We start from the raw sequence: 27,468 nt of genomic DNA, 5'->3' as shown, positions 1-27,468 counted from the left end.
TAAACAATAGTTTTGATGAACTGAAGCTGTTACTGTAATTGCATCATGCTGCAGTGGTAAATTGATTCTCGGTGTAGAATAGAGCCCTTTGAGTTGGCATGGATTAACTGAAGGTTCATGGAATGAGATTTTTTCTTTTTTGTAGGACTAGCATCTATCAAGTAGTAGATACTTATAAATATTTGTTTAAAAAGTTAAATACAGGGAAGCCTAGGTGGCTCAGCAGTTGAGTGTCTGCCTCTGGCTCAGGGCATGATCCCGGAGTCCTGGGATTGGGTCCTGCATTGGGCTCCCTGCATGGAGCCTGCTTCTCCTCCCTCTGCTTGTGTCTCTTTCTGTGTCTCTCATGACTAAATAAATAAAATATTTTTTAAAAAGTTAAATGCAGAGATCTGGCCCCTGTGAATATAGCTCACCAGTTTTATTAAGGGAAATTGGGTAAGGAGGCAGAGCTTTTTGCCTCGTTAATTTCAGCTTCTGTGCTTGGTTCATCAGAATGCATCATCACGGATTTACAAGTGTTTTTTTTTTTTCATTACATATGGGCTATATATCTCTGATACTCTTAGCTGAGCCTTTCCAAATTGTATTTAATGGTCTGGATTTTGGGTTGAAATTAGACTGGAATACACTAATGCATACCACTACTAATAATGCATCATCCCTATTTTTTTCCTCTCCTTTAGAATAACAACAAACAACAATCAATTTATCTTGATAGAAGTGCTTACTTTTTATTAATGTAGCTTTTTTGAAAGAGCTGTACAGTTCTGACACATTAGGTTAGAATAGAACTGGTAATATATCCTGTATACGGCCTCATCAGACCAAGGCTTCTGTAACTCATAGTGCCTTTTCTTATTATTGAAAAATCTTTCCCTTTTAGCCAAGGGAGTACTAAAATCCTAAGTAGGAAGGGATCTGTTCTGCTCTCTATTTTGGCTCACAAAGATAATCTTTAACAATACCACTTTTTTTTTTTTTTTTTTTTTTTTACTGAGAAAGCATAGAATCTAAACAAACAAATTATATAAAAACTTCTTTATTCAGACATGTGTTTATTACTTTATTAGTTATGAGCAAAATATATTCATCCACATTGAAGACCAAATTGTATTCTGAAAAAAAGTAAATTGACTTTGCAAAATAATGAAAACCTCCTCCCTCCCCATGTACATAGTAATCAGTTTTATAAATTAACAACTAATGAAACTTTTATTCTTTTTGACTATATTCAGCATGCATTTAGTGTAATTTATCTTGTTTTTACTACTATCATTTCTTCTAGGTCTTTCTTTCATAGTTTACTTTTAATTTCATCCCATTGAAAATTTTATGTTATCTTACATCCTTTCTTGCACAAAACAGGGTAAAATAAAAAATATTTTTTAAAAACGTTATCCAAATAGTGTATACTTTCTAAAAAGGGATATATACTTGTCCATAACAAGTATAGCTTACTGTAGTTTGGTTTTTATATATAGACTCTGCATGACTATATTTTCTCCTAGGAAGGGATGCTATCTAGAACCCTTACATGGTCTCTTCAACTGACAGCCTAGAACCCACCCTTGACCTACTGGGACCTTCTTTTTCCTTCTCCATGCTCTAGATGAGAAATGGCCAAGTCTGTCCTTCAGCTACACTTGATTTGCCCTGAACAGTATTGATCTACAGGATATTATACAAAGAAATTGAATTAATGTCTAACACTTAAAAATTAGAAATTTCCCACAAAATTTCCAATTTTGGTTTCTCTAGAGAAAGTGGAAGATGTGGACCAATATCCCTGTTTGGCAAAAGTCCTCTGGAGCTCAGTGGTAGTTGCCCCTGTTAGATGAGAAAACTTCTCTTTCATTCATCTGAGTCCTCACAACTCCCTATTTTGTAGACATTGAGGCTGATGGTCAATTGACATTAGCAGTTGTCTTGATTTTTTTCATACACAGCATCAGCCTGAGTCTCTGGACACTTTGACTTCTTAGATCGTTCTGTTTTATTGGAACTTATACTGTGACTAGCACCATCAGACATAGGTAATAAGTTATTATAAACTACTCTGTAAGTACTTTCTGTTCTAAATATGATACTTTTGACTAAAATTTTATTGCAAGAATTTAGAGGAATGAATCAAATGTTTAGGAATTTCAGGTTCCATGATTTGTGGAAGAGGTACTTTGGAGCTAACAGTCTTTTTAGATGCCATTGCCGAAACCTATGCACTGAATACTCTGTGGTCACTGTTTAAAGTTTGACTCCTTTCATTTCCTATCAAGTTGTCTCTACTTACGATTTGTTCTGGTGTCTGTCGATGAGTTCATGCTCAGAATGTCTGTGCTTTCCACACACTACTTAGAAAGCTGGTAATTACAACAGTGCCTACACTGGGGCACTGTTGACAAGACTAACTAAAATTTCATTGGTTGTTAAAAAAAAATCTATAATTAGAAAATGGTTTAAAATGCAGCTTGATGTCAGAATGGACCAGGGAGAGTTCTAGTGAACTACCATTGGTTTAAGAAATTGAGAACCAAAGAAGGTTTAAGGAATTCAAAGAAATGCTTTTGTGTGAATCTTGGATCTTGCTTAGGGATTATCGTAGGTGTGGCAAAATTGAAAGAGATACAGTGACAGTAGAGACCTTGAGAAAAATTCTTTCTGAAGTATTTAAAATCCTGGTCCCTATTTGAAATCTAGCAACTAGTAACTACCAGCAATAAGTGTGCTTCATTTATACCTCAAGGGTGTAATATTGTGACTCAACACATCCAACACCAGTTCTTTCTCTATGTAGTTGAATAACAACTAAAATAGGTCCCTGTCTTTAGAAAAGAGTTATGATGTACATTATAAAACAAGGATAACTTTTCTTTTTACAGTAAAGGAATCTCATCAGCCTGTATGTTCCCATCGTATTCATCAAGAGAATGGTCAATAAACAATATATATGTGGTAGATGGAATCTTTTTGTTCTCCTTTCTCTTTTGTAACTCTTATTGTCATGCAGAGGGTGCCCAGAAATCTCGAGCCTACTATTCTCTTGATATAGTGCTCAATTTTCTTGACTGCTCCATTGAAGCATCAGAAATTTCTTTCAGTTTCAGAGGATTTTCAAATGCCGTATAACTTCCAGTGAAGTACAGAGTACTAGAAGCCATGGTACAGAAGAGTATGAATACTCATTCAAGGTATGCTTCTTCCTCTTAACTTGCTACTTGCGGCTGTTTGACCTTGAAGAGTCTTTTTTTTTTTAAGATTTTATTTATTTATTCATGAGACACAGAGAGAGAGAGAGAGAGAGAGGCAGAGACACAGGCAGAGGGAGAAGCAGGCTCCATGCACCGGGAGCCCGACGTGGGACTCGATCCCGGGTCTCCAGGATCATGCCCTGGGCTGAAGGTGGCACTAAACCGCTGAGCCACCGGGGCTGCCCAACCTTGAAGAGTCTATATAAATATGGAAATCAGTATGTGTACCTTGCTTCACCAGAGTGAAACTTGTAGAGTCTAATACTGTGTGGCTTGATAACATGATTTTTAGTGTAATATAGGATGATAAAAACGTTTGATCAGGGGTTCCTGGGTAGCTCAGTTGCTTAAGCATTTGTCTTTGGCTTGGGTCATGATCCCAGAGTCCTGGGATGGAGCCCTGCATCAGGCTTCCTGCTCAGCAGAGAGTCTGTTTTTCTCTCTACCCCTTACCCCACTCATGCTCTTTCACACTCTCTCTCAGATAAATAAATAAAATCTTTAAAAACAACAACAAAGTTTGCTCAACCTAACTTGAGTTGTTCACTTGATTTAGGATAGAAATATACACAACAGGCTATACAAGTAGAAAAATAATTTCGTATTAATTGGCTAACATTTAAAAACTGGAATTGAGTGAAGGGCCATGGAATTTAGTCATTATGGATTCAATTTTGAGCAAAAAAGCAGATCTGGTTTCTCTGCGTAAAAAGTTTCTACAAAACTCTGGATTCCTCTCCTGTGCTGCTTCATATTTTTAGGCCTGATTCAGATTTTTTAGTTTTATCATGATAGATCTCTTTATCTAGGGCAAAGATATGAAATATTCTTATTTTTAGAAACACTGTTTGGTTGTTTTTAAATGCTCTGATTTGCACTAGGGACATCATTATTTTCTGTCTACCTAGGAAATCTAATGGGAATTACTTTTAGTATTTATAATCAAGACACATGCTGGAATGTTTTTTAAAAAATAAATATGTTATACTACATATCTTAAAGTATGAGCTTAATCCTCTAGAGAAATTAAATTTGCTGATGCTTAAAAATACCAATGTGATTGATATAGTATTTACACTTGACCACCTGCTAATGAACTCTCATTCACTATTTATTTTCTCTTGGTAAAATTATACTTAAATCACACTGCAGAATAACCCACAGCTACTGAAAGATCTAAAAGGAAAAATTAACAGAACTGTTACACTTCTTATATGTTAATTATTCTCCAAATTGTGTTTTATTTGTCAGATAATTTCAAACCTTTTAGTAAAAATCACTAATAAATATGTTTGAGGCTCTAACAAAGGTTCATAGGGTACTTAATTATCTAAAGTTTACCTTTAGCATGAGTCTTTGTTTTAGTAATGAGTTTTTAAAAAATCTCTGGTGGTATCTGTCAGATGGTATAGAGAAAATTTATGGCTCAAGCAATAAAGTTTAAGGTCCCAATTAACTTTGGATTCTGGGAGTCTATGAAATGCTTGTGAGACTTTGGATGTATTATTTTAGATGTTTACATCTGAAATTTCCACTGGGCATGTACAGAGTAAAGATACTTGACCAAATTAAAAAAAAATCTCACTCTCGGTGCTTCTCATATATCTCCATACTGTCAATGGATTTACTGATGGGTTATTTTGTAGAGCTGAGTTAGATACAATGTAATGTTTGCATTCCTATTTGGCTTCACTCTTATTACTTTGGCCTGCCAACTTAGTCCCAAATAGATAGAAATCTTTTCTTTTTCTCTGAAATTTGGAGGAATATCTAAGTTAGGCTTCAAATGAGAAAGTTCATACCATGAGTCAACATATTTTCCCCCTGGTAGAAAAAATAAGTGGTAGCATAAAATGGTTATTTGGCCTTAAAAATGTTATTATATGTTCCTACAGAAACAGTTCTGATTCATATTAATTTTAATATACTTCAGGGGATCCCTGGGCAACTCAGCAGTTTAGCCCCTGCCTTTGGCCGAGGGCGTAATCCTGGAGTCCCGGGATCAAATCCCACATTGGGCTCCTTGCATGGAGCCTGCTTCTCCCTCACCTGTGTCTCAGCTTCTCTCTTTCTCTGTGTGTGTGTGTGTGTGTGTGTCTCATGAGTAAATGAATAAAATCTTTAAACAAATTTTTAAATATACTTCAAACTTATTATGAAATTACATATTTATATGTGTTTGATATGGACCAGGATTCAGAAATGCTTATTAGTTCATGAGTGGGGGTGACATGGCTTTCTAAATTCTGTTAGGGCAAGCTCCATATTTTGTTAGTTCTTTTCATTCTTTTTATTCCTGCTATGCCTTAGATAAAATAGGAACTCAAAATATTTTTGAATTAGTGAATTATAATTGAAACTATTTCAGATTTCCAGGTATGCATATGATAATTAAATAACCTCAGAGTAGTGGGGAGAATTTAAGATAATTCATGCTATTATTGAATGGTTTTGTGCTTCCTTGTGAAAAGGAATCCTATTTAATTTCTCTACAGCCTTGAGATCTTTGGAAGATTAATGCATCAGGGTTAATGTCAGTGCAATCCCTTAGAATAGAGCAAAGTGGAGGTGGGAAGGGGATGCCCTTATAAACTTCATTCCTACCTAAGAGGCATCTGGGAAGTCTAGTGAATGGGCAGAGAGGTTTGGATGATAATGAAAAACCATTTATAATATTGCCAGATAAAACACCAGATAGTCCCAGGGTGTAGTCCCTTTCTCAATGTGTCATTCACTAGAACAAGGTTCTGATGTGTAAAAATTTTCAGCAATACTTATCAATTTAAACAAATATTCTCTTGCATTATCCTCTTGCATTATCCTTTATTCCAGCCTATTTGCATATCCTTTTTTCATGAAGAGCTGTTTACTGGACAGATGTCTTCTTAGATCTACTCACTCTTGCCTGAAATGCAATAATTATTTCAGTAGCTGTTAGCATATTAAGAAAACTTGGGTGATTCCATCCACTTCACATTGATTTGCTCTTGTTGATTATTTGCTGTAATATGTTAAATGATTGCTCTTGAATGGGTCAAGACAAGCAGTGATTCACCCATTTTGATTGCTATAAATATCTTTGAAGTTACCCAAATGTGCTTCTATATTATTCACAACTCTTCTAAGTCATTAATAAATATATTGAACACCTGTGCTAGCACTGATCCCTGAGGCACCTCATTATTAACCTAATTGCAGAGCTTCATGATATTTCATTTAACCTTGATTTTACTACCAAACTTTTTTCAAATCAAGACATTTTCAAATTAATGATAAAACTTTACCTTTTCTCCTTTGGTTGCCATGGCTCCATAATTGAATTTCCACATTAAAAAAATATGAATGAAGTATCACCAGGCATTCATTTTTTAAAAGTTCAAACAAGAAAATAGTCTTATACTGTTGTCTCCCAGTTTTCACTCAAATTCTGCTTGTCTAATTCTTCTTTTAATTGTTTGTCTTCATCAGCTATTTTCAAAATGTTAGGGTGTGGAAGCCATAATTCTATAATTCTATAATCCCAGTATCATTGTTTTGGATACAGTTTTATCTTTTTGTGAGTCCCAATGCCTCAATGCTATTTTATCAAATTGGAGCCAGGAAAGGGAAAAGGAGATGGAATTCATTTTAGCTGACATTGCAATTCATCAGTGAAGCCATTACAAGTGAAGAATGAGGTTTGCACCTTCTGGTTTAAATCAAGCTTATAGAGTAGAGTTTTATCTAATGTTGGAGCTAGAAAGGACTCTGAAGTTCACATGGTTAAATTTCCCTCATTTTTCAGATAAGCAGAAGCCCAAAAGATGAATTGACCTTGATGAATGAAGGTCACACTGATCAGAGCTGATCAAAAGCAGGGTTCTGCTTTTTACTCTGTTGTTCATTCCACTGCAATCTGGCTTAGGCTTTTATTATTATTGTTTTCCACTATGGGTAATTAAAATTTTCTGTCTCATTTATTCTGAATTTTTGACATGAGTTCTTCTTTAAGCCTCTTTTAGACCATCTGTATCTAATCTAATTCTTTTAATCCCTAACAGTAACTTGAATATAGTTAAGTTCTCAATAAATATGTATTGAGTGGGTAAATAAATCTAGAAGCACACTATGTATTTAGCAAAATCTAATATATATAACAATACAATATGTATATATACATGCATATTAAATTATAGTTATTTACAAGATTTTTAGTTTTTCTTTTATCTTGTGGATCTATATCAGTCATGAAAATCAGATCATAAAGCATATATGTTGTTTTCCAACCCTGACTTCTAAGTGGTTAAGCTTTTGGATAATTAAATTTATTTGAACTGATTGTAAATAATACTGAGTTTTTCTATGACATTGGGTGTTTGTATCCTTTATATTAACTTTAATATCACTTGCTCTAAGACTCTCAAATCCAACCAAATTCTCTCATAGATATTTGAGCTATTTTGGAGAGTACAAGGAAAAGAGTCTACATATGAGAAGAGTCCTACATAAACTCAAGGAAGGAAGCCAAAGATATTATTACTATTGATCCCTAACCTTTTTGTCTTCTACAGGAGGCATTATCAGAAAAACTTGTGTTTATCTACTTTAAATATCTACTTAAATTTATTTTTAATAGTAACATTTCAAAAACATTGAAATGCTCTTCATTACTGTTGGAAGGTCACCATTCAAATCAAACAGTCAACATGCTCTCATGTGGATAAGTCACTCTTAGGAAAAATTATAAGCACCTTCAAGGCGCATTATGTATTTCAGATTCATGATTCATCTGCTTTGGGGAAAAGTATTATTTCCTGGCACATATTCAAATGCTGTAATTTAAGACGTTTATAGTAAATTATTATACTACTGCAGCAAACGAAATTAATACAACTCTAAGAGTTATACCTAGGGAATGGTTGATTCATCTAGTTGGATTTGGTTCATTGTTCTTTAACATGGTAGGAGAAAAATTTTTAAAAAATGGATAACTGCTTTAAGTTTTTTGTCAAATACCTATTGAGGCACGTAGCAATACTGAGTAGGAATGTAAGTTAAAAAATAATATAAAGAAGCAAGCAGAAAGGACTAAGCTGCTAAAGTTCCCTACAGGTATTTGAATATTTTGACTTAGCAAGTGTCAGTTGAACTGTTATTATGAAACAACTAAAAGCAGCTCTTTTTTTTTTTTTTTTTAAAGCAGCTCTGTCTTAAAAGAGAGTCTCATTCTGTTTCTAGGACACGAAAATACAGTTTTTGCTTCTTCCTCCCCCTAACTCTGTTTCCTATCATCCAATCCTTTAGAAGTATAGGTGTAAATCTGTTATTGAAAAAAATGACATCTACAGCATACTTAGGGAATCTGTTTCTCTCTTATTTTCTCCATGGTCACTATCATGATCACCTGAGTGTTCATAATTGTCTCATTTATATTCTTGTCAGATTAATTGCCTCCATTCAGGGGGCCTTTGGGTGAAGCATAAATAGATGGTTTGTTATATTTTTTAATTTACTTAAATATTGAGCTAAAGATGGAGTCTACAGTATGTACAGACTGAAGTAACTCCCACCAATATGACCTGGGCTTTTGATAAGAGTCATTATGGGGGTTCTGAACTGACACAAGATCCTCCAATGCAGGTTACTATAGGCTTCTTAGATATATAATGTAATTTCAGGGATACCCACATTTAAATTTTCCCAGACTTAGGTCTCTCCTTGGGACTTTTTTGATTGGGGTTGACCCAAACCTGCATTATATTCCAGAAGACTCAGCTTCAGTCCCAAACCAAAATCTGAGATTTTTTAAAAGGAAATAATTGAAGTACACTCTTCATTGTTGATTCTTAGCAAAGAAAAGCCAAGAAAAAGCATAGAAGGTGATATCCCTCTCCACTGAAGGCCTCCTTTCCCCAAAACACACACACACACACACACACACACACACACACACACACACCCTACTGAGAACTGTGCCTGTGATGAGTCACTGATAGTGTGATATTTTTAAGTATTTAGGATTTGGAAAAAAATTAAAAACCATTAATCCAAATTTCTTACCTAGCTTTATGTATGTACTGGTAGTAATGTAGTTCCAATTGCATGTTTATATTATAACAAAACATCTGGAAAAATAAGAAAAAATTTATAGAGACTCTAGAATACATATATTTTATCTGAACTAGTCTTACTAATTCACTTAAATAAGATTTTTATTTGTAATTTTATATTGCACAGGCTCATAAATTAATTTTACCCTATGAAGAGGACATCTTTGTTTTTACAAAGATTATACTCTTTAAACAGAATTGAAATGTAATTCAGAACCTTGTCTATGTTTAATTCAAAACTGAATGGAGAGGTCTTATATTCTAGAAATTTAACTTGTTAAGTGTATTGGTTATGTATATAGCTAGTGTATCAATACCCATTTGCTCTTTTTTTAATTTTCAAAGAAAGTTGTGAGATAGGAATTATATAATAATTGGGAACAGAATGCAATATTTTAATATACATTTTCTTGATTTTCCTTTTCTTATATCTGATCTCTTTTCTCTGACTTTAAGGAGTAATGGGTTCTAGGACATTGAAGTTAAGGTGGGATTTGCATGCCAATTGAGAGTTATTATGTTTTAAATTTGCCATTATTGCCTGCTTTATAAATCTGGCTGTTGGACTAAAGTATAACTACATAAATACACATGAAATGCTATAAGTGAATGTGTTTAAATGCTGCTATGGGTGAAATTTTTTGTTTTCCTTTCTTCACATGAATTTTTAGGGATTACAGACTGAAGTTAATCATGATTACATTTTGTATAAAATATGAAAATGCATTCATTTTAAATATAAATTTTGGAGATTTTATTCATATTTATTTCATAATTTTTGAATATGGCACCTAAAACCAACATTTTAAGTTTCAGAATCTAATTTACTTATTATCCAAATTCTCTGAGTTTAAGTGGAAAGATACACTTTAAATAGTATCATGAAATCACGTTGAAAATATTTGTGTGTAGATAAAGTTGGTTGTACTTGAAAAACTACTGTTCCTTTAATTGGGACTGGGATTAGGGGTTTAGGCTATCTAGGAAGGTGGAGAGATGAATGTTTGAATATAGTTATCATGATTTATGATCTACAACCTATAATTAGATTAACTCAAGAGTTAATAAAACCAGGAAAAGCTCAATATTATGAAAATGTCAAGAACCACTTAATGGCAACCTATAGACTTTTCGTTTACACCAAGAAAATACTTTAAAACAAAAAAAAAAATGTTGAGAGCTTCCTTTTTAACCCTAGTTAGCTCATTTTAAAATACACTTTATTGGCCTCTTTAAACTGCACCTGAGAATGTTTCTACTAGTGGAAAATATCTTTAAATATATGTCCTACTTTGCTTAGCAACTTTATATCTGAAGAGCAGTATATTAAAGAAGATGTGTGCTGTGTATGTGTGTAGATTCGTAATTTTTTTTAACAGTTTATAGTAAGATGAAAATTAAGGAACTGAAAATCCTTAATTTTGATTACTCAGTGATGGGTTAGTGGAAAATGGGGATAAGTCTAGAAAGAAAAAAAAAAAGGAGCATTCCAAAGTTCAAATTATACTACCATTGCAATATGAATCTAAAATGCTTCCAGAATAGCAACTCTAGTTTACTTCCTTATTTATAATTTTTGCTTCCCCTCAAATAATTTGAAACTTCTTATAACAAAAGACATATGAAATAAAAAGAACAATATAAGAATTAAACAATATGAGGAAATAAATAAGAAAAGAGAAAGCCAGGACACTCAACAAGAAAGCTTACCTGTTTGCCATGCTATGAAGTATAACCCAGCTCAGAGTTTCTGAGCTGAGATGTATGTAGTTAGGATGTGTTACAGGGTTCTAGCATTACTGGGGATAACCCTTTTTCAGGGGTAATTATTCCTGGATCTAGCTCTAAAATAAAATTCTCATGTGTTCTTTTAAAAATTGTGTTCCATGATATGATGGTTCCAAAAAATGTAGAAGCATATATCCCCAAAGGCTTTTTCTCATATGGACCATTATTACATGTGAAGGGCAGAGTTCAGTGTATATGTAGCATGTTATGCAGCAAAATTAAAACAAAACAAAACAACTGAATGTCTAGGAAAGATAAAATTGATTTTAGGGTTAGAGATGAAAATTTAAGGGAAATGTTCCTTTCTACTCTAAAAAATATTGGAAAATAGGATAAAATGTCTTCTTGCCTTGATTCTTAAAGCCAAGAATTCCTTCCCTGAAGTACAAACCGGGGTCTATCACCTTTACCTGCTCTGTTTCCCCTCATTTCAGAAAGAAAATGAGGCAAACTTGATCAAATAAGTGCTGACAAGATTCACTCTATAGTGCTTATATAAATGTATTCTGCATCTACTTAAGATTCAGATTTTAGTCTCTAGTTGCATAAATGTAAGGTGTGGATCAATTCTATTAGCAGAAAAGGCTGAAAATTGAAAGAGAAAACAAGACAAAGGAACTAGATCAGTTAAAACATTTTAATCACACTGCAGCCAAAAGAAATTAAAGAAAAACCTGGGAAAGAAGAAATTTTTATGGAAGCATATGATTTCAAATCGGGTATGAAATAAGATAATTATAAAATTTCTATAATATACTGGAAAGAGTAGAAAATGAAGGTATATTATCATAATTGACAGTTATAAATAAATCAGTTGTTCATTATTTCCATTGAAAGAACAAACTGACAACAACATTTTTTCAATGTGTGAATGATTCAGTTAACAGCTTTTCATGCTTCATTTCTGACACTTTTTGGGGGGAGATAAAAATACTGAAATGATTGAAATACTATGCTGGAGTGATTTGCATATAATCTATTACTAACTGTTACCCTTATTTTTAAATGACATTTCCCCCCTAGAATGAAATAGCTTAAATCCTAAATGCTTCAGGGTTTGCTTTGATAAGAACCTTACTATTTGGGAATTTCCTAATCAATATAATGTTGATATTTTTCATATATTAAAACAATTATATTGGTGTTCCTGAGATTGGTGTGTTGTTTGGGATATCGTGATTCTGGGGAGAGATGGAAATGTCCTCTGGTGGTTTTCTTTTTATCCTGCTATCCATTACACTAACCACATGTCAATGCACTCGAGTGGACAACTTTCTACCACATACTGGTTGGACAAAAATAATTTTAAGAGATATTTTAGTATTTTTTTAGCAAGTCTCATTAACAAGTTTCTAGATCTTTAATAGAATACCACATGTACAGTCGTATAAAGCCAAATCTTTGATTATTCAAGGGATTCATAGAAGCCCTAATATCCAAACATAAGCAAAGAACTGCTTTCATGAAAATATCAAAAGATATTTTTTCAAGGGAAGATTTAAAACTTGTATGAAATTTCTTAAGCTCTGGGATATTCAAGTTATTGAAAAAAGGATGCTACACCATATAGGTTTGATTGTCAAATCTGGTCCTGAGTTAAATATAATTTTACTTATACTTTCTGGTAAGCTAATAGAGCTATATAATGTGTTATAATTGGACAATTCATATTCATAAGATAAATTAATATAAGCTTTTACTCTCCAAGTCTTGTCACTTTTTGTCATTATGACAAGCACATATGTACTATCATATATCACTCAAATGAGAGGTGGATAAAAGGAAAAAAAAAGACACAGACATGAAGAAGAGTAAAATAATGAGAATAATGTATTAATCTCCCTGTGGTTTATTGAGGGTGCTAAAACTTACTATTGCCTGCTTACTTTTCTATAAAATTCAACTATGGTGTGTTTTGATGGATGGAGAAATTGAATATACTTTTATTTCTCATAATTCAAAGGACTGATAAATTATGCCATTTTATTTAGAATTGTGTCATTGTAAGTTTCTATTAACTTTAATTTTTAGCCTATTTGTTCCCTTTTTCTCATTTTCATACTCCTTCTATTTTAGTAAATGTTTTCAAAGCAAGATTTCATGGGGGAATGAACTTATAGCAGATTTAATATGCTATGAGAAATTTAGTAGCGATTCTAAAATACAGCCTGTCTCCTAATGATCACTAGCTCAAAGTGTTTAATTATGCAGATGTTTTAATCTATAAATTGTCACAAGTCCTTTTGAAAATAGATGGGTTATAAACCTGAAAAGGAATGGTGGATACCATCAAAGCCTTGTCTCTTAGCTAGCGTTACACCCTATGAGCATGGAATTTCTAACCAGCCGGTGAGGATCTAATAGTGTTTCTCAAAGCCTTTCAGGAGAGTGTCCAATTATTGCCATTACCATTCCATCCTGTTCCTATTGCACTCAGGAATATAAATATCAGTGTTTTATGCTAGTCCTAACAGATTCAGGGCCACATGAATTGAAAAACACATTAATTTTCTTTGTAAATCAACTGGAGTTTCCCAGATTTGATTTTGCTGCCTCTTAATAGGAATTAAGGATAGTCATGAAACTTCAGAAACTTAAGAGCTTTTATAATTTTATGGTCACTAACTAATTATAGACCCTACATAGGTAACATATTAAAGATAACATTTAAAGCATTCACATTAAGGATGTTTCAGGTATATAGTATAGCACAAATTGTGGTAGTCTAATGAATTTGGTTTCATAGGCTTATTTATTACAATATATCATGGGCCACACTGTAGAGAACTATCTAGAGTAAAAATGTATATATAATTTATTTTTGAAAAATAATTGTATATGATATACATTTCCATGTATTGGAGATACTCATGGCCACTTTTGTCATAATGCACACTCTTCATAATCCACAAGAGTATTTTAGGAGAAGAATATTAAGATTCTTGGCACTTATTAAAATAGTATTATTCATGATGAACTCTCTTCATATTAATATCAATATACTCTTAAATTCTAAAATTAAAAAATATTTATTTTCCTAAGTGGGGAAGATCAGAAAGCCATGCCTTGAACTAGTTACTGAATTTACTTTTCCTATTTTGGCTCAGCTTAATGCAAGGTGCATTCTGGAGGATTATTAGTAAGGAACTGCTCCAGGCAACAAACAAACAATAGAATCCTTTGGGAATAATGGTATTCTTATAAAGAGATGTGTTTGTTAAGGAAAATAAAACATATTTAAGGAAGTTAAGAGTTAGGGATACCGAACACTACCAAAGCAACTATGCTTATTGCCATATCAGATGATCTGACCATCTTACTAATATTTTTTCATTTTCTTAAAGAACTTTTGATAGCAGCAGAATAAAATACAAAAGACTCTCTATGTGTAACCTAATTCTTATTCACTTTAATAGCAGTCATGTCATAACCAGTAATTGGTGAAAACTTAAATTGTACAGGCAAATACACCTCTTCTACATTTTTTTTACATATTCCTGAGGTCAGAACTGCAGTATAGATTTTTTGACACACACAGATTGGATTTGCATAATACATCTTAAAATAAACAAAAGGAAAAACTTCTTACAATCCATGACATTTTTTTATTACTTATTATTTTATTTATTTAGTAAAATTGCATATGTCCCACATTTATCATGGAATGGCTCAATTGAATGCTCTTGATTTGAGGATTAAATTTATAAGATTGTGGGAGGGGAAAATTAAAAATAACCTTCCTTAACATTTATATACAAAACAAATTCAAGTCGTTAGGTATCTGAGGAAAATACCAGACCCAGAAACTACTGGAGTCTTAGATTTCCAGAAGCTAATATCTGCACAAATCTAAAATACCAAACTAATTGGAAATGGAGAGCGGAACTTGCAGGACAGGTGTGTGTCATGTGACTGGCAATCTTTAGAGTCCAGGGTTTCAAATACACTTATTTTGAGGCTTTTTCTGATTTTCTCCCAGCAAAATTAATCATTCTTTCCCCTTCCATCCTATAGCATCATGCTCAGACTTCATTTTTAGAAATAATCACATCAAATTACAATCATTTACTCACTTTTTAAGCATTTGATCACTTTATTGCCTATCTCAGTCCTTGGCATATTATTAGTAAAAGCTAAATAAATGAATAAATACTTATTTGATTGAATTTAATTAAAAACACCAAAGTATTGTGGCTATAATATAAAAGACAATCATTATACAAAAGAAAGGCACACTGAATAAATACATGTGAACGAAAATTTGTTAACTATCAAGTGAACACACAGCTAGCTGCAAGTGAATTGTCCAAATATGAAGCAAACTTTGATGGAAAGAGAACATTTCTCCACCTTATTTGACTGTACTGTAGAAAAGTAACAGCCTTATTGACAATTGTCTATACTTTTAAGGCAGAAATAATTCTGCATATTTTGTTAAATTTTGATATGTTCATAAAATATTTTGTAGCAAAAAATAGTGAGTAAATATGGGTTCAGTGGTGAGTCTGTTTTCTATAACTAAAATGATTTTGATCATGCCATTTAATCATATTCTAGTTTAGTTTCTTTATTTGTGAAATGTTGCAATCACAAAGCATTTTTGTTTTTGCTCTTTGGGATAAAAATTCTGGCTAGTATTTGCCAATATTAACTTAAAGACTAAAAAGGTTGAAAAAAGAAAAGCTCAATATATTTATAGGCCATTTACTCACATGATGCCAAACAGTAATTTGACTGAGAACGTTATGTTATTAACCTCTAAGAAATTATCTAATTCACATAATTATTTTAAGTTAATGAAGTTGCCTGAATCAGTCTTCAAAATGTTTTATGAAGATCTTACTGAAACTGATATAAGACAAAAAATTAATATGACTTAAACCTCCCCCCAAAAGAAAGGTAAAATAAAATGAATATATATGAATATAAAAAATAAGAAAGTAGACAAAAAGGTGGGAAATATTTATGCCCAAATAGAAATGCCAAAACATTTGCTTTGGCAAGAGTAAGATTTGGCTCTGAATTCTTAGGCAATTGGGATAAAAATTGAGCTTGGTTGGCATTTCTCTGCCAGACAAGCATGAATCTAATAAATATTATTCAAATAATAGATGTCCATATATAAAAATATAATACTCTTTCTTCACTTCCTGCTCTCTTCATTTTGCCCAGTCTTAAATTTTATGTCAGTTTCACTTTTGCCCAGAGTTATCCTCAACAATTTGGCTATCTTTGATTTCATCCATTGACTGCTATGTGCTCTTGCGGGTATTCAATTTAGCTTGGGAATTTATTTATTTTTCTTAATATGAATATCTTTTCTCTTTGCTAGGACTATAAGTCTCTTGAGAATAGGAAATATATGATATAATCTTTTGTATCTCTCAAAGATTTTTTACCTTCCACTAGGCATAGATTAGGTATGTAATAAGCATCCATTACATTGTTAAAATGTCTTCAGTTATAGCTTTAAGTGAATAGACTTTTAAATTTAAGAGTTGGACTTATGAAGTGGACTTAATATGGGCAGTTAGTAGCGGTCACTTTGTCAGTATATCTATCATCTGGATTTGAATTCTTACTCTACGATTTAGTAGCTCTATGTTATATGATCACTCTGAGCATCATTTTCCTTATCTTCTTAAGGAGATAACAGTGGTACTTACTTCATAAGGTTCTCATTAATCCTACTAACCGTATTAATGAGGATTAAATGAATAAATGTAAAATGTTTGGAAAAATAAACATTAAGTGTTAGTCATTTTACCTTAAAATGCTCAATATTAAATCATTCTTTCTGGAAATAATTAAGTAGAAATTTCCCTGGTGGCAGTTATGGCGCATAATCAATTATCTAAGGTCTGTCCTCAGAAAGTGAAAGTATATGACAAAAAAACATGTCATCGTTATAGACAATAATATTTATAATCTCAGTAGCAAGAAGGCATGCATTATCCGAAAACCATATTAGATCATTAAGTTAAAAAGATGTGATCCCAAACTACATTTCTGTTTTATATAAAGTGTTTATCCATTAGAAGACTCTTCTTCCAATCTCATTATTATAGTACCAGGGTGTCGTACTGAGCTCACACAGTTTTATCCCATAACTGAAATCAAAGGCAAAGGAAAAGTCAATAAAGGCCACTACCCCAGCCTTATGTTTTTCTTTCACAAAATGATGAAGTATGACAAGGATTCATTGTGAAATAGCCATATCACTGAACTTAAGATTCCATCAAATCCAAAGGCAAAAAAAATGTTGACATCACAAAGATCTCAAGTAGTTTTCTGTATAGCAGAGTTCAGAGTTCAGTGTCTTTACCTAGATCTATTATACATGTGAGACTAGAGCTGGGATGGCTCTTATCTATAGGCTCTTATCTCAAGGCAGTAAATCCTTTACTTTATAAATGAATATGAAATAAGACCCATAGATAATGAATGTTACCAGTGTCTAGGTCAAGAATTGCTAGAAAGGACTTTAGAAACTGTATTTCCAGCTCTCCTTTGTGGTGGATATGCTCTTCTAATACTGCCTTATAGGAGAGCTGAATGACAGAGTTGGTCCAGTCTTTCACCACATTTTCATTAGACTGTTTAGGACATTATATTTATGGATCTGTAATTGAGATAAAATATATCCTTGATATAAAATAAAATGGTAAGAACAGATCGAGTATATTTTAAATACAATTTTTTTTCTCAATAACCTAGAATTTGACTAGGTATATGTGAATTAATGTAATTACTCATATGGTTGAAGCAGCAATTTAGGGTTTATAGTTTTAGGCTATTTCAAAATTGATCTTGAAAAAGCATTTGGTATTTAGTTTGAATCTTTTATCCTGACTTTTAATTCTCTCTCTGGAGAAATAATAGTGATAGTTCTTAAACTAATTTTTATTCTTAATATTTTCTCTTTTGGTAGAATTAATTCTATCCATCTGTCTATTATTTGATATATATTGCTATCACAAATATCTGTGTGCTTCTATGCCCCCAGCCAAATATCTGTGGCTCACAGTGTCCATATTGGCTTTTACGATGACATTTGTTAGCATAAATGTCATTGAAATTTTAATTCTTCGTCTTAGTTTTAGAAGTTACTTGTAGATTAATGTCAATAAATCACATTTCCTTCACTTACCTCTTTGGTATGTGTAATTTTTTGTCCTCTTCATTATCTTTCACCAAATCTTCAACTCAGCAGTCATCTTTGTTTCCCCAAATCAGAATTACTCTAGATTTTCAGGTAAAATTTTTGTATAGTGGTGGTGGCGGCAGAATGAACACATGTAATGGTATTAGATTTAGGTGTGAGAGCTTCTTTCTGGATTTATTGTTTAAATGTAGGGCATACTTTTGTCACAATTATAGTAATGCTAGTTTTTAGTAGAAATGTGGCTTATGGACTATTTCACTGGCTCTTGAATCCCACATGGATTATAAAAGACAAGTGGACAACATGTTCAGGTAGTATGATAGAGTAAAATGCTAATGTAGTTCCTCAGTTATATTACCTTGGGCTGGTGCAAATTCAGGGAGAAATAGAAGAGGCTTTTAGCCCAATGGTTTAATAAAATGCTTTTTAGATGCTAAGGGAATCAAGAGACTTAAAAAATCATTTGATAGCTAAGACCAAGGCAGATTTAACTGAAGATTGAATTTAAAAATAGATATACAAAATTTATTTGGTCACCTGCACATAATGATGAAAACATTTACAAAGCCTTAACAAAGAAAAATATTTTTTTATTTAAACTGTATATGGTGTTTTGAGTAATAGAACAAGCAAGGTCTATGTTATTATAAAGGTCATCTTCTTGCTTCCTTTATGTAGTGTTCTCCCATTACACATGTCATTTGTGTAAGTAAAAATTCTCTTTAAAAAATATCCCTACATAAAATCATTCATAGGAAATATCCTGCAACCCAAGCCATGTCATTGCCAGTTAACATTTTATGACTGTAGATTATTGGTGTTTTTCTTTGAGTTGTCATTTGCATGTGGTTACTTTATTGACTATAGAGGTTTTGCTTCAATGGATAATCTTCCTTCCATTTTCTGCCAGTTGAAGATTATATTGTGGAAACTAACATATTTTGTTATAGCTTTATAATGTAGCTAGGAAAATTGGAAATGAAAATACAACATGAATATTTGGGAGTATCTTTTCAGGAATTTTTTCTTTTAAATGTCCACTCCTAGAATAATGTATAAAATAAAGGAAACAATATATAAAACTTCAAGAAAGTAATGAACATTTCTTTCCATTAAAGTTGCTGATTTAGGATTTTGAATGAAATCTCTGCAGGTGCAAAATAGTTTAAGTAATTTTTTCTGTTTCTGAATAGGAAGGTATATTCTTTCTCTGCTATCTTCAGACACACTGTTTTAATGTATGAGCCTAATTATATTGATTATGGTCTTTTCTCACTTCTGAAAAAAGTGCTTATGGGGTGATAGGAGCACATCCCTAGTGTCTGATGAACTAGTTTTGAATATCTGACTCTCTTGCATGAACTTTAGCAAGTTATTCAACTAAATTGATACTTATTTTCCTCTTCTTTAAAATGGTGATTTTACCTATTTCCTAAGATGGTTTGAGAATGAGATAAGGAGATCACAGAGCTGATCATAAATCAACTCTTTTCTCTTTCCCCACCTCTAGCTTTCAGCTGTTTTATTATTATCCATGGGAGAAAATAATAAATTTTAGTTTAGTGAATAACCCAGCTGATTTAAGACTGTTTTTGTATACTTCTATTGAAAGAGCTAATGGGGAACAAAATTTATAAACAACATAATCTGTCAAGAAACAACCTGACCATTTTATGTATAGTTGTTCTTTGTTCTGCATTCCTCCAGTCAGGAAATTGTTCAGCCAGGCTTAGCAAACTAGGATCACACTGGCACAAGAAAGCACAACAATTAATTTTAGACTATAATAAAAAGCAGTTGAATGACTTAGTGAAAGTAAATTCATTTGAACAGTATTTTACAAAACTTAGCACACATCAGAAATGAGCTCCAGAGATTCTGATTCAGTAAATTTAGTATGGACCCAAAGAATTTGTTCTTTTCTTCAAAGTAGGCTCTCTGTCAAATGTGGGGCTTGAACTCACAAACCTGAGATCAAGAATGCCATGCTCTACTGACTGAGATAGCCAGGTGCCCAGGAATTTGCTCATAATTGTAACTTTGAAGATATGATAGGTAGCAGAAGTTTAAACCAATAAGTAGAGGAAAAAATTACCTGTCAAATTTATCCATTCATGTTGTCTTAATACTATTTTTCACATTAATGCAAATAAACTCAGTAAGTGAAAATGATCATCCTACAGTGCTCAAAACCTAGTCAGTCCTTCTTTTATATAGCCTGTGGCAAAGACTGCATCATAGAACCTTCAAGGCCATGTCGTACAAGGGTGCTGTGTTATATAACACAAGATATATTGCAATCAGCTTAGAAAAGATAAATTAGTGGGTGATGTTTCAGATTAGAAAAAAAAGGATTTACTTCAAGGATCCTTTATCACAAGGTCCCTTGATGCATTTACAATTTTATTTGATTTATATAAAACCAATTTTCACTTAGCTTTTAAGTAAGACATACATATAAAACAAAATCTATAAATGTTTGGGAAAGAGGAGGAAGAAACTCAAAAGAGTTTCCTGAATCCTAGGTGGCTGAGGCATTCTGTTGCTTTAAGGTTACTGTTCTTAATAGAAAGGTAAATAGTCAGCTGTGGACTTTTTAAAACATGAATTCTACCCTAAATTTAAAAATGTTGAATATAAGCAGCCTCCTATCTAACAATAAAATCATAATGCAAGGCATGAAAGAGCTTTAAAAATAACCCATCGCCACTCTGGTGTATTCTTAAGTGTTTCTTCCCCCATTATAGTTGATAATAAAATGAAACACAATTGCTATTGTCAGTCTACTCTACCCTTGTGGGTTTGTAAGAGTTTTGAAAGCATGGATCCTGGATTCCCTGTCTTGGTACCTCTCTAGTTAGGGACAGTTGTGGTGCGTTAAGAAGGTCATAGCAGTAGTTAGAAGTTCTTACTGAAAGACCAGAGCATCCGTATTCTGACTGCATAACCACCCCTCTAGGTTGTGGGACTTTTTATGTGTTAAAAATTTGTTATACTATTACCCCGAGTAAACCATTAAGAGGTATATTGGTGTAAGATGTTACTGTATCTGCTTTAGAGATTTCTCACCCTTTTTCATGAGGCCAAATATCTGCCTGTCCCACTATCTTTTCCTTTGTGTGCTGTCATCTACCCAGCACATCTGATTTGTTTCTTTTAGCATACTAATAATTTGCATCATCATGCTTTCAGTTTCTTTACTTATTTTGAATGTTTAGTTTGAGAGATGGTGTCTATTTTCTAGTGAGGAGCAGACAAAATGAAATATCTTTACTCCCATATACAGTGGTTTTATTTTAGAAAATATTTTTGCAAAGAGATATTGCTATTTCCAAGGTGTTTGTGGAGTCTGATATGATTTCAAATAGTATCATGATATTTGTGTTGAATGTTGAATGTAGACAAGTTTTCTTTCCTTCTAAAAATATAATTTATATTAAAATCTATATGGTTTTATGATTTTTCTAGAACATTCAGGAGGGACTGGAGATAGAGATTTGGTAAAAATGAGCAGATCAATAAAATTTTGTTTGCCTGTTAGCATATGTTTGGCATCTATACATCAATTTGAATAAATTCATTTCATTTTTAGTAGGAGGAGAATAGAGAAAATTATTCTCTATTAAGAAAGGCATAAGAATTCAGAATTTAAAAAAAAGAATTCACAATTTAAGAAGTACTCTTGCTGAGACACAAAAAGGAAAAAAAAAGAAAAAAAAATATAAAGGTCTTCCCAATTAGCTCTGAAATGAGCATGTGTTCAGTTGAACATGTGTTGAACATGTGTTGAACCTCGCACTATGGATCTGTTTTATAACCCACACAATCTCAATTTAGATGGTCTTTGATTTCTTTCCTTGTGTTTCTTGATTTTTATGTCCGTACCTTGGGTCTACATATATCCACTTCTTGGAAGCAACTTATCTTCACATTTACAAATGATATAATATGTTAAGAAATCTATGACTTCCTGTACTTTTTGAACAAAGAGTTTTAATGTGAGAGCCCAGAGTAGCACACAGAAAGAGTTCATTTAGCTCATATATTATACAGATAGAAGAACTGAGTTAAATTAGGAATTAAACAACATGACAAACATTTTTTTTTTCATTCTGTTCACTATCTCTGGAAAGTCTCTGGCTCTGATCAGAGAGAAGGCTTTTACTTTATTTAGCCTTGTGTTCTTGAGTAAGTCTCAACTTCTTTGATATTAATTTGTCTTCATGGGGGTGGTTATGAAGACAAACTGAAATAATTTATGTAAAATGTGGTTTGTAAACCTCAAAACACTGCATAAATTTATTGTTTGCTGCAGCTACTGCTATATTGTAACCATGCTGGGTCAAACTGCACTTTACAACTCCAAATACATCAACATTTCTGTTATTTAAGTGAGTGAGCGATAAACACGGAGGGAGACCTGGGGACAGGGTGGTTAGGAAGAGGAAATAGGAGATTAATGAATGCTGAAAAAGATAGATTATAATTAAGGTTTAGACACAAATATATAAATTGCAAATGTATGATAAAGATTCCAGACATAGTTTCCTCTAATAGGTTTTCGGTCCCTTTTCCACCCACCCCTGTGGCTCTGAACATGACAAAATAAACAAATAACTAGCACCTTCTTCTTTTTTTTTCCTTGTAAAATATCCATTGGTTTTAATTTCAAATATGAAAAATCCCAACTTAGTTTATTTGGTCTTACTCTATTAAGTCTTCGGATACACAGAGCTGTGGTTCTAAGATGACTGCTTCTACTTATAGTTGTTTAGGTGAATTTAAAATGTTTAAGAAAGAAAGTTTGCTTCAGGATATCAAGGGCATACATTTGTGAGACTCCCTGGAACTTTATATATCTAAAAATTATTTATTAATTTGAAAATGTCCGGAAATAGGTATAAAATGTTTATTTATGTGAATGAAAAGATGTTGAATCTTTGCAAGGACAACTTCTGAGAAAAAAATTGCAAATGACATTTTCATTCACATAATAAATAAAGTTTTGCATCCAATTTCAGACCCACAATAATAGATTTATAATTAATCCTCTATAAATTTGGTGTGTAAAACAAAATCTCAATGTAAAGGATTAACTACACTGACAATAATATATTGCAAAGAAATTAGAGATTGGAAAAAATAAAACTTAAAATTAGGTGTAAAATGACAAAAAATTTTGAATAGCAAATAATTTATGCAAAATGTGTTACAAAATCTGGTTTGCTAAGTAATTGATACAAGTACTGAGACATTTAGTTTCATTTAAATTAGTAAGAGAGTTTGCTTCTTCCAATTTTTTTTGAGTGTATATTTTCAACAAAAAATCTTTAAGTTCATTCTTTAAGCTGCTCTTCAATTTGCCATGATAAATCCGCATAAGACTGACTTTTGTAGATATAATGTCTTTGGAAGAAATAAGAAATTAAAAGTTTGACGTTGTTTTTGACAAATTCTTTTTTTCATTGTTTTTGATTACGTTTGGCCCTTGTTGCTCAACCTATTTTTGATGTCATGAATACAAAATGACAACATAAAAAAAGCATTTCTCCTAGTGCAATAGCAATTGAAACTTGTAGTTTTATATTAAAAAACACACAAAAGAATGTGTGCATACCAGAGATAAAATAACAACAGTTTCAAACAATAACCTGTGTCAAGCAAACAGCAGAAACAAGTTGATTATTTCAGCCTCTGAAAAGTTAGGTTTTCATAATTCCATTTAAATTAACTTATAATACAATTACATAATCAATATATTATCTCGGGTGGCTTCAAATTACTCTGGGTTGTTTTTCAGAAACTTTAGAGATGAATCTCATTATGGATGGCAACATAAACAATTGAGAACATATGAGGATGTTTACAGTTTACTTGAGTTATAAAGTTCTCACCATGGCTGATATCTATATCGAATGAGCTATCAATGTTTAGACTTCTTCCCCAGGAGAGAATTGATGTAGCACATAAAGTGAAGAATTTCACATATTTCCTTTGAGATGTTCCCAAAATATAGCCTCACAATTCTAAATGAAAAGTTGTCTTAAAATCCAGGCACATTTTGCACTGACTTGATGGTTATTTTTAGGTAAACCACTTTAGTTAATTAGGAGAAAATTTGCTAGTGTACAATTATTATACTCTATCCTTCCCACCTTGGCCTGAAAATAATGAAATCTAACAAGTTTTTCTATGTCACTGGCAGCTGCACCTTTTAAGTGTATCAAAGTCTGTTGCTGTGGTTACGGCCTTTGTTTCCAGTGATGTTTTGTCCATGCTTCCCCTTACCCTTGACAATGGGCTGCTCAAAAGAATGAAATAATGAGTCAATTCATTCAGAAATATGTTGTTAAAATATCCCTCTTTATCATTACATTTCACTGCTTAGAAACTAGGCTGTAATTCAAGGCAACAGTTAAGTCTGAGAAGAAGTGTTAAAAAAATCTTTGATTTTTTTCATTTATAAGAAAAACCTGCCTATGTAATTGAAGAACTTCTTACAAGTCTCAACAATTAAATCCTTTTTGGTTAATGTATTATTTCTGGAACAAGTAGATAAAATTCTACGCAGTAAGCATGATAAAAATCGTGCATGTTTCGCACAGCACAGAATTTTAGAGTCAAGGTTTCTGGGCACGAAAGCAGTAACAAAACAGTCCCTACAAAACTGAGTAACTCTGAATAACACAAGAAATAATTTTTTGTTAATTTAAAATTTTAGAAACTGAAATGTGTAAAGTTTGTAAAGTAAAATGTAATTAAATTATGGTACTGTACATACCAGTTGTTTCTATAATTGAAACTTTACAATATGAAAAATACATTAGCTCTGTACAGTTTTTACAGGTAGGTAGGATGAGTTTTGAAAAAAAAAAGATTCTTTCTTTCAGGGTCAGACTCTGTTTAAGTCAAAAAAATACTGCACAACTTAGCTAATTACAAAGTGTAGACTTGAAACAATTCATGTCTTCTTTATTTCATGAATAAATCTTGGATTTTTGTTTCACAGGGGATTTTTGTTGTGTTTTGCTGTTAGAGTCCACAATGAACAAATCTTCCTCATTTTGTCCTGGAGGTTACAAAGTTGGGTGGCAACCCTGGGCTACTGATTAGCTCAGTTAAGCCAGCTGCTGTTTATGGTCACTGATTTGGCCAGCTGTTGTGATTGTGCTCAGATCCACCTCAGTCTCTAGGTGTGTTTCCATCGTATCTTCCTGTGCATTCGTTTCAAAGGACTTATGAGAGAGAAGTTCATGATGCACCCCACAGTAACTTATTGTGGGCTGGTCGTATGCCAGAAAGGTTGACACATTCATTGATAAAGGTATCTGGAGAAAAAATGACATGAGAAAAATCAGTTATAAAACAACAAACCACTTTGGGGGCAAGATTCGATGACTGTGAAGTACTGACCCCATTAACCTCTGCGATTCTTTTTTTTTTTTTTTTAAGATTTTATTTATTCATTCATGAGAGACACAGAGAGAGAGCCAGAGACAAAGGAAGAGGGAGAAGCAGGCTTCCTGAGGGAAGCCTGATGTGGGACTTGATTCCGGGATCCCAGGATCACTCCATGAGCCCAAGGCTGACACTCAACCATGAGCCACCTAGGCTTCTCAACCTCTGTGATTCTGTCTGTAGCTCAAGTGTTCCCGTGCTGTCCTACTAATGTCCCTCATTCTTAACGAGGAAGTGCAACAGCTTTAAAACCTGGCATAGAGCTGCTCAATTCTTTTTTGTTTGTTTGAAGATTTTATTTATTTATTCATGAAAGACACAGAGAGAGGCAGAGGGAGAAGCAGGGTCCTCACAGGGAGCCTCATGGGAGACTCCACCCTAGGGCCCCTGGATCATGCCCTAAGCTGAAGGCAGACACTCAACCACTGAGCCACCCAGGCGCTCCTGCAGCTGCTCAATTCTTTTTTTTTTTTTAATTTTATGATAGTCACACGAGAGAGAGAGAGAGAGAGAGGGGGGCAGAGACACAGGCAGAGGGAGAAGCAGGCTCCATGCACCGGGAGCCCGACGTGGGATTCGATTCCGGGTCTCCAGGATCGCGCCCTGGGCCAAAGGCAGGCGCCAAACCGCTGCGCCACCCAGGGATCCCTGCTCAATTCTTAATTAAAATTATCAGGTAAATATTAGCCAGAGTGGTTCTGAAAATGCTACATGCTTTATTGAAAAAATTATAAAATGCTTTTCCTCACGAGGGTAAAATTGTGGTTTTAGAACTAAGAAAAGTATTATTTGATTATGTCTGGTATTGGAATACAATAGAACAGGGTTCTCAAATTTTATCATGTGTAAAAATCACCTCCCCCTGCTTTATCTCCAACCTCCCACTACACGGAGTTTCTGTTTCAGTAGGTAGGGCCTGAAATTTTCATTTTTTACAAGTTCCAGATGATGCTGGTGCTGTTAATCTACATACCACACTTTGAGAGCCATTGGGGAAAGACAATTTGTCTAGGTAAGTCATTCTGGCTCTCCTTAATGATTTCTTAATATTTATTTCACAATGAAAATATTTTGAAATATTTATGTCTGTAGTTTGATCCATATATCTAAAGTTTACGCCTAGACAAATCCTAGGAAGAATCTATGGCTCCTATGAAGGTCTAAAAAACTAAAAAGGATGGTGCTAGTTTGAAGGAAATAGAGATGTAAATGAGGAAGGGACTCCTTTGCAAGTTGCAGCTTAGTGAAAGACACATGTTTGAAAGATTTGAGAAAAAACAGGAGTGACCACTGTGAGTGAAAGGGAAAAATACATGTTGCAGACAAAGGATAGTCTGAAATGTAATTAGATGTCAAAATCCAGAGGTTATTCCCATTTCTTTCAAAGAAATAAAAACTTGTTCCAAAAAGTAGATGTGTGGAAACCAGCCCCGATCTCTGTTTAAGATCCTAATTACTAATTCATGTTGTTGCATTGCCTTGGATAAAAACTTCTACCATTCTTGTTCGGTGTATGGATAAAATATATTTCTGTTTGAGCATATCAGACTAAATTCTTTTCTGATCTCAGCTGAGATTAGAACCTAGAGCTAAGAAAAATAGAATGTCTAGGTTTTGTTCTTTGGTTAATTAATTCTTTCTTTTTCCTTTTCTCCATGCACAGGAACCCTCTTGACAGGTTCTCTTTCCATTCCTGCCCTTCTATACATAGTTATTTTTT

At 33.0% G+C, this 27,468-nt stretch overlaps 2 protein-coding genes across 8 annotated transcripts in view; one reads left to right on the top strand and one right to left on the bottom strand.

Moving 5' to 3' along the window:
* The window catches only part of CTNNA3 (catenin alpha 3), a 1,666,571-nt gene that overhangs the window by 524,068 nt on the left and 1,115,035 nt on the right, over positions 1 to 27,468 (top strand). The gene's annotated exons all lie outside the window — the stretch shown is intronic.
* The window catches only part of LRRTM3 (leucine rich repeat transmembrane neuronal 3), a 162,403-nt gene continuing 157,856 nt past the window's right edge, over positions 22,922 to 27,468 (bottom strand). Inside the window, exon 3 of the mRNA XM_038534074.1 lies at positions 22,922 to 25,618. Coding sequence (XP_038390002.1) covers positions 25,409 to 25,618 — 210 coding nt within the window. The 3' untranslated portion in view covers positions 22,922 to 25,408. The remainder of the gene's footprint in view (positions 25,619 to 27,468) is intronic.

Source organism: Canis lupus, chromosome 4, assembly GCF_011100685.1.
Source record: "Canis lupus familiaris isolate Mischka breed German Shepherd chromosome 4, alternate assembly UU_Cfam_GSD_1.0, whole genome shotgun sequence".
In the NCBI taxonomy this organism is placed as follows: Eukaryota; Metazoa; Chordata; class Mammalia; order Carnivora; family Canidae; genus Canis; species Canis lupus.
The sequence above is the reverse complement of the archived record's forward strand: the minus strand, read 5'-3'. Positions and strand labels throughout refer to the sequence as shown.